At 31.9% G+C, this 8,824-nt stretch overlaps 1 protein-coding gene across 1 annotated transcript in view; it reads left to right on the top strand.

Moving 5' to 3' along the window:
- The first annotated feature begins 1,197 nt into the window (after positions 1-1,197).
- The window catches only part of LOC106464706 (E3 ubiquitin-protein ligase arih1-like), a 57,931-nt gene continuing 50,304 nt past the window's right edge, over positions 1,198-8,824 (top strand). The window contains exons 1-2 of the mRNA XM_013924865.2: positions 1,198-1,374; positions 1,864-2,094. Of these exons, the coding sequence (XP_013780319.1) occupies positions 1,867-2,094 (228 nt within the window). The 5' untranslated portion in view covers positions 1,198-1,374; positions 1,864-1,866. The remainder of the gene's footprint in view (positions 1,375-1,863; positions 2,095-8,824) is intronic.

The raw sequence follows: 8,824 nt of genomic DNA, 5'->3' as shown, positions 1-8,824 counted from the left end.
CTATGTAGCATAACCTGATTCTTTTCTCCCTATTTACCCCACAGGCTATTCTATCCACATGCGTTTTCAATGAATCACTTATAACTATAACCTCCTTATCATCCACATCTTTCTCTGACCCTTTTGTTTTCCTTCCTTCCAATAGTTCTTCATCTGCAGAAGCCAAGGGCTGGAATCTGTTGCTCAACATAATAGGCTAGTTATAATAAAATTCACTACTTTTTACTCTAATGGTACTCTTTCTAACTTCCTGAAAGTCATTGTTTGCTGATGTATCCCTTGCATGTAAAAGCTTAAGCTCCTCCTGAAACCCTGCTGCCATTTCCTACAATCTACACTTCCATTTATCTATTGTCTCTACTTTAATCATGATTGCTTTAACTTCTCCTCCAACCTACAAACTCTACATAAAAATTCCATATCTTCATTACTACTACTAGCTTCCTAGTATATTCCAGTCCGAAGTTCCCAAAAAGAACCCGTTCATTGCACCCATTACATCTAACAAATTGTGAACGCTTAACTCCTACACTAGCCAGACTTTGCGCTTGTTTGAATATTTTTCTATTTTTTTTTATATTCTTTGAAATAATTCGATTGTTCCTGATTTACTTAAATGCATAAAACATTTCAATTTATTTGTATGTGCTCTTTATTGCTCGTTTCTATGTTAGTTAAGTTGGTAACAATATATTTGATGCACACGTGTCTGATTTACTATAACAATTTAATAAAACGCTTGTTTGTTTGAAGTTAAGCACAATAGGCTATCTGTGCTCTGCCCACCATGGGTATCGAAACCCGGTTTCTAGCGTTGTAAGTCCGTAGACATACCGCTGTGCCACTAAGGGCTAATAAACCGCAAAATAGATAAGATAAAATTATCATATATAATGTCTTAGTAAATTGTTTTAGTAAATCGCACACTCGTGAATTAAATAGGTTTTATCAATAGTCAACTATTCGAAAGCGCTCGAGTTTTTGGTCTTATTTTAATTCTATTACACTTTATATGTGGTCCTTTGTGCTAACTCTTTCATTGAAATAGGTTTTATCATCTTAGCCATGAAGTAGCACGAATATTCCTTAATTAATGATTCGGTTCTATATTACCCATTTTTCGTGTTATCTACTTATCAACTACATTCCACTAGGTAGCGTCATATAAATTAGTGAAATAACGTCACGAGAATAAACAAGAAAATCAAGCTAGGCTAGGTTTAACTAAGGGAAGGAAATGTTAACGTAACAAAATTGATAACATTTGAAGGCTTTGTTCTGTTAACTTCAAAATTTCTGTAAAATGTGAATGTAACAAAATTTTAATATATATTGGATATCTATTTATACTTATATATATACACCACACAAATAGTATGTTTTTCCGAATTTATTAGATTTTTAATTTTATATAGTATAATTAGTCTTGACTTTGCTTAAAAGTTTGAAGTTGAAAAATAAGCCTAACGACAGTACTGTCACTGTCAATAATACGTTAACCAAGAATTTCGTGTTAACATTTTCCACAGTTTGTATTGGTGTTGCCTCAAAATACTGTGTTACTTGTTCGCATACTCGTTTGTAATTACATGGTTTAGTGCGCGAGTAACGGCATTGACATTTTTATAGTAGACTGTAGTCCTTATGACGTTATGTTCAACTTTAAATTTCAATGAATAACGTTAAACTTAACGAGTAAAATAATTAAATATTTAAATTAGATCTAACAATAGTACTATTATTATTAATATTAGTAATGCATTAAACCCTATAAGGCGTTATAAATAGTAAGCTGTAATTATCACATAAGAATTAACAGATACTGAAATAGTTCGATAATCTTCACTATTGGCATTGTTTAAGAAAATGGACTCTGAAGAAGATATTCCATATGATACTGACTCTGGAAATGAATCCAATGGCTTGGATGATTGTGAAATTGATGGTTTGTCATCAGGAATTGATATTGAATCCACAGCAGCAAAAGGAAAAATGGAAATTGAAGAAGAGGAATTTCACTATGAAGTTTTTTCAACAGAAGAAGTTGTCCAACATATGATTGATTGCATTAAAGAAGTGAACACAATTGTTCAGGTAGGTTTTAAAAATTATGGGTGTAAGGCTAAGTGCTGGAAATGAGAGACATTGAGAAATTATTTATTTATCCAGTCATTTGACTAGGATTGTGTTTATGGTCTTAATTAGCATAAACTGTAACTGAATTATTAGTATTATGTATAGTAATGGCACACTAATTTAAGCATGTATAATTGTGTTGTATCTCAAGTCAAATTTAAGTTAGACCAAGTAGATTTCAAACGTGTGCTTATGTTTGACATAGCTAGAAAGAGCCACCACTTGTATAGTAAACATAGATGTAGATCTTTATCCACAATTAGTTTCAGTTTTTATTCCTCAAAAAGGTGTGGTTTAATTTTTTATACAATATACTCAGAGCAAAACTAAAATTAATCTGGCAATCACTATCACTAATTAATGTTACTTTTCATATGTATCTATTTATAAAGATTTAATATATTGTTTCATCAGTTGGATACCATCATTATTAATGATATTTTGTTGCAAACTTATTAATATCTCATGAGGTTCAGGCAGCTTGTGACATTTACATTAGGCCTATATACTAGTTCTAAGCTAACAGTGATAATCAACATTTATAATATAAGTTTAATAATTGATGACAAATTAAAATTAACATAATTATACTTGATATAGTAAGTAGTATACCAATGTTATTAATGAAAGGAACAATAAATAAACAAAATGGTGTACCATAGTTGTATATCCACATGCATATAACCTAATTATATTTATAATAAACAGTGGGCAAGTTATTTGACATGTTTGAGCAAAAACAGGCCTTCCAACATGCCATACTTTCTTACTTTTTCACTACTTTCTTGAGGCTCCATTCTTTTCCCTTATTTTTAGGCAAAATTCCTATTCTTTCCTACCTTTTTAACTACATTTTTTGATTAATTCTACAAGAAATACAAAACTTGCTGTAAAGACATGTATAGCTGTATTGTAAGTGTAGTCTAACTGCCCCCATAATTAAGATTGCAAAGTGTTTCAGAATCTGGTGATTTGCACAAGTTATAACTTTTTGGTGGGATCAGAGACAGATACTTTCTTTTGCATGATAACTAAATTGTGCTCTCTACTTGCTTGTAACTAACTTTAGATTGAAAACAACCTCCATCCAAATGAAGATTAATTGAAGGATGTTCAAATGTTTTTTTAGCTCAATACATTTTGAGTTTAAGTATATGCACCAGCTTTTGTTAAGTTGTGCTTGACATAGTTATTGTTTGCATAAGCTGTATCTGAACATTGTTTGATTTTTGTGTGAATGTTTCTGTCAGTCATATCTTGAAATGGCTAGACCCTGATAGTTTAATAGACATTGTTAATTTTATGCTAATCTGACATAAGGCACTTGGAGTTGTTTTGTGTTCACAGCAGTTATATATTTTCAGAGTAATGTAGAAAACTAAAATAATACATGGAAAACCTCAAGTCCAGCACCAGTGGTTAACTTATGTAGAGAATAACATTTATGAACATTCATATTTGTGCCAGCCATTTCCAAATTACCAATTTCGTGGTTTCTGTATATTTTACAAATAACAGTAGCTTGTGATAATAGTGGCAAACAGCAGATTTGGAAACATGTACAGTGAGATATACACAAATAATTGGCTAAGGTGAAGTTTAATTGTATTCAGTGAAAATTGTCCTAGAAATCAGATTAAGTATGTATCTTTGATGCATTTTGTTTTCTATTTTAATGGCTATGACAAAGTAGACAATTGTATAAAAACATGCCAGTGAGTCCCCTATTGAATCTAAATTATCCCTACTTTCCCTACTAAAGGCCCTATTTTTTCAAAAACCTTGCCCTACTAGAATCCTGATTTTTTCTGAAGATCCTATTTTAAGGCCTGCAGTAAGAAAAAATGCTTGTAGTCATCCAGAGATTTGGTTAGGACATATTTTTGAGTGCATGATCAACATATTACTAGTCTTGTATATTAAAATGTAAGAATGTACACAAAACTAAAACATGTTTCACAGAATAAGCTAACAATAATCATTCTATATCGTATTTAAAGATAAACCATTGAAACATGTTAATTGCATGGTGAAAGCTTGGCAAAAGTAATTTTATTTACTATACTTGGAATTAAAAACGTGTTTATACCATTTCAAGCTATCTGTACAATTGAAAACAAGCTTTTCAAATTCTCAGCAAAATTTCTGTTTGCTGAGTGTTTGAGTTTTTTAAGGTTAATTATGCATAAATAGGTGTTTGCTTTTGTTGCTTGATTATTTGAAGTAATCTGAATGGATTGAATGGCCTATCTTGTTATTCTGAAGTCATTGCCTAGTATACAAATCCCGATTTCAGCTAATGTGCAACAAAAATTATTTATATAAATTAGTAGCTTTAGCGCTTATCTTGTATATACAGTTAGTTACATGGCTCACTTAGAATAAGATAGCACCGTTAAAATCAGTGTGACAACTTGCCTCCGAGTGCATGTGTTTTGCACGTTATCATATTCGATGTCTATTTAACTGTTATTTTGTATTAAAGCTATTTCAAATACATGAAGTTCCACTGAATGTGTTTTTTGGGTTTAATTTAACAAGTAACATAAATACTGGGTTTGAGATTAAGTTACGGATGTAGAGAGCAAGAACTCATGAACTCTTACATATACTTTTATATATCTGTTTACTAAAACTTATATAACTATATCACAATTTCTGCAATAATTAAAAAATGTTAACCCACAAATGTTTACTATTTGCTTTGGCCTATTTGGGGCTGAAATGAATCAATTCTGTACCTCACCCCTATCTCCACTAAGCTGATTTATGGGAATCAGCAGGTCTCTCTGCACAAGTAACAAACAACATGTTTATAATTAGTACTCTTGTTGAGTCAGCTGTTAAGTAGAGTTGTAGAGTAGACCCTTTAAACCATTCTTATCATTAATAAACTCAATGTGAGTTAATCTCTGTAGAGAAAACCTCTGTAGCAATAATTTTTGGTCTAATTTACTATAGTTAACCTTATAAGATTGACACTTGTTATGTCCAACAAGGTAAACTTGTGGAGTCCTATCACTCAGTTTTTTGGTAAAATTATAACTGAATTTGGTTGAATGTTGTTTTGGTTTTCATTTTCCCCTTTTGAGAAGTAATAATACTCTATAAGGAAAAGCACTTAACAATGACACAAAGACTGAGTAATTGATTATTAGCATTGGGTGAAGATAAAGATACTGTGTTGCTTTCAGTCCACATCCAATGAAAAGTACAGAGCTCAAGTTCATAATCACATTACACAAAATTACACATAATTATACCACCTGAAATAATGTGAGGGTAAATGGTAGCATAAAGGCTAATGTTGAGCAAAAATTGTGCAAATAGAGGGCAGCACAAGCCAAGAAAAAAAGGTATTATGTGAGTTGAGGTAAGTATCTTTTGGAAATATACTTTCAGTGTAGGAATTTGTTAACTATCTGAATAACAAAGGGTGGGTTTAAATGCTTACTATCAAGCATTGGTGTGCAAGGACAGCCTTGAAAAATGATATATTTCCATGTTGTCTGTATCTTGTCTGACTTTTTGTGTTTGAATTTTCTTGGTGAAATTTAATTTGATGAATCAAACTTTTGGTGATGAAGATTAAAACTGTAACTTTCTGAATACAATATGCTTTTTTCAAACTAAAAATTTATGTAGAAATGAGAGTACATATAATATATAGTAACAAATCTAAATGGGTTTTTTTACAGCCATTCCAACTTTTCTGACATGCATTGTGAATGATAATACATACTTACTAGAAATGTTGCATTTCGATGGTATGTTTTATTAATTCTCTCTGTCTCTAAGGCATAAATCAGAATTGTCTCCCATTTTCATTTTCTTTAAACAATATTTTTTGAAATAAAATGATCAAGAAGCTAAGTCTTGTGATTTTTAAGCTTTATTTACATGCACACTTAGAAATGTTTGGAAATACAAAACAAGTTATCCTTATATTACATTTGATATGTGAGACTACAAATAATTTGTAATGAATCTTCAAATTTTGAGTCTGAATCACTGTCCTCAAATAGTCTTTTTTGCCATAGTATATGGCATTACCATGGACATCATCATTTTCATCTTCATTATCTACTGCAGCAGCATTTGTGAGGTAATTTTTTTAATGCCAGACTGAATCAAGACCAGATCAATGATATCCCAGTCCTTTTTTATCCATCAGGCACTGAGCAATAGGTCTGGTTTCTTCTGGTTACCTGATGGTGTAAACACATGTGCTCCAGAGTAGAACTACTCATTCCACTTTTGGAATGTTCATCACTTGCAATTGGCCTGTTATGTCCCCAGGAATGATGACAAGATCTGTGTGATTCTCACCCAGGATATCCTTGATGCATCAAAGATTGAAATATTACACTTCCCACATTCCCAAGGAATTTAACTTTGCTTGAGGAATTTTATATTTTCTTGTTGGCTTTCCTGATTGAAAAGGCGAGGTCCATCCGTATTCCTTTATTTGTGACCAAGGAAAGTGAACATATTGCATGGATTAAATGAAAAAATAAGTCATGAGGAAATGCAACTTTACATACGGGAATATGATCATCCTGATAGCTTTTCCTCAAATGAGTGTAATTTTACTTCATTATTTCTATTCCTATACATGTCATTCTATGTCACCTGAAAGCATTGAGGATCAGCATACAACATTTCTCCGAGGGGACTCTGCACCACAAACTATGCAATTAGTCTTAAGTCAAACCTTCATCCATCCAGCCTTTTGCATGTGTACAAACAATTAAACCTTGTGGCCATGTAACCACACAACCGACTCAAAAATATATTCCATAACTTTTCTATATTGGACCTGGCTCCTAGATCTGAAAGTATTTGTTGAGGCCTGTCTTAATATGTCCATATAGAAGGTGGTGTTTACATTGTGTTCATTGCTTCTTCACATGCTTGGTCTTATTTGATTATAACTTGCCATACATGTAGGATTCTAGTTCCTTATTTTTAATATGTATACCTAGACATTAATGTTTAGTTCTTGTTCATTACTTCTTCACTTGTACACATGAAAGATAATGCTTAGTCTTGGTTACTTATTCTTTGTCATGTACACATCCATGTTAATCTTTAGTTGTAGTTCTTACTCCTTAACATGTCTACACAGAAGATAATGTTTTTATATAGTTCATTACTCCTTACCATTCATCACTGGAATATGAGTTAAAGTTGACAATAGTTTAATGTTTACTGATCATTTTATAAGTAAATAATGTAGTGCCCCAAGACAGTCTTGAATGCACTAGAGAGCAAATAGACCCCTCTGACTTCCCTGGTCTTTATGGGCTGAACCTCAGAACCAGATAAAAGTTTCAGTTGCTTTTCTCATTGCTGTGTTTTGTTCCAGTTTTGTATGGTCACGAAATCCACCATCTAATTGCCGTTGCTCATTATTTGTGACTACTGTATATAAAAATATTAAGAATTTTAATACTTTAGCTTTTTACACACAATTATGTAAAGGTACACTTATAGAAATTAATTGATTGAAAAACGTGTTGTTTTGTATGTAGCTTTTTGTCATAAATTTTGCATTTATTGTTTTAAAACCTAGTTTATCTTTATACTCTATGACTTTCTTTTGCATGAAGGTTAATGGAATTGATCTAAAATATGCCAACCATGATGATGCAGTGAACATCCTTAGGTCAGCGGGTGATTCAGTTTGTCTTGTTGTTCGTCATCATAGAGCAGCTAGTCCTTTTTTATCCCGAAGCTGTGAGTATTGCAGGTTATTCAGATGCCAGGTTAAATAAGTTAACCTAACATAACATTTTGGGACAACATCAGACCTATTGGTCCATCTTGGTTGTTCCATCCTTTAAACTAAATTAAAATAATTAAAAAAAATCTTAAACCAGCCCTTATCATTCATATACTTATAAAGTTTTCTCTTAAATCGCTTAAATTGACTGCCTCTACAACATCCAAAAGCAACCCATTACAAAAGCCAACCACCCTGTTAGAAAAATATAACTGTCTTATCTGAAGATGACTCTTACCTTGCCAAAATTTATATTTGTGTCCCCTAGTCCTACTATTCTCACTGTTAAATATGAAAAAAGATGATGTATCAACACTATCAATTCCTCCCTAACTCTTCTTTTTTCAAAAGAAAATTTGAGATATTTTACAATCTCTTCATATGACAATCCTTCCATCCCAAGAACCCTTCTCTGAACCCTTTCCAACAATTCAGTGTCCTTCCTAAGGTAAGGAGCCCAAGATTGAACACAATATTCCAATTGTGGCCTAACCAATGACCTGTACAATGGAATTATAACCTCTTTAGACTTCTGTTCAATATTTCTGTAGATACAACCTAAAGTTCTATTTGCTTTACCACTAGCAACAGCACATTGCTTGGATGGTTTTAGAGACTGATCAACTATTATACCAAGATCCCTTCCTTTATAACACTGTTAGGGTTATTCCCATCCAAATTATACTTATAATTCAAAATTATGATAATCCACATGCATCTTGCATTTAATATAATTAAAACTCCTCTGCCATTTATTTGCCCAATTCAAATTACAGACCAGTTAATAAACAAACTGGTCATTTCATGAAATATTTAAACAGATAATTACAGACCAGTTAATAAACAAACTGGTCATTTCATGAAATATTTAAACAGATAATTACAGACCAGTTAATAAACAAA

Source organism: Limulus polyphemus, unplaced genomic scaffold, assembly GCF_000517525.1.
Source record: "Limulus polyphemus unplaced genomic scaffold, Limulus_polyphemus-2.1.2 Scaffold62, whole genome shotgun sequence".
Classification (NCBI taxonomy): domain Eukaryota; kingdom Metazoa; phylum Arthropoda; class Merostomata; order Xiphosura; family Limulidae; genus Limulus; species Limulus polyphemus.
This window is presented reverse-complemented; position numbering and strand designations above follow the sequence as displayed.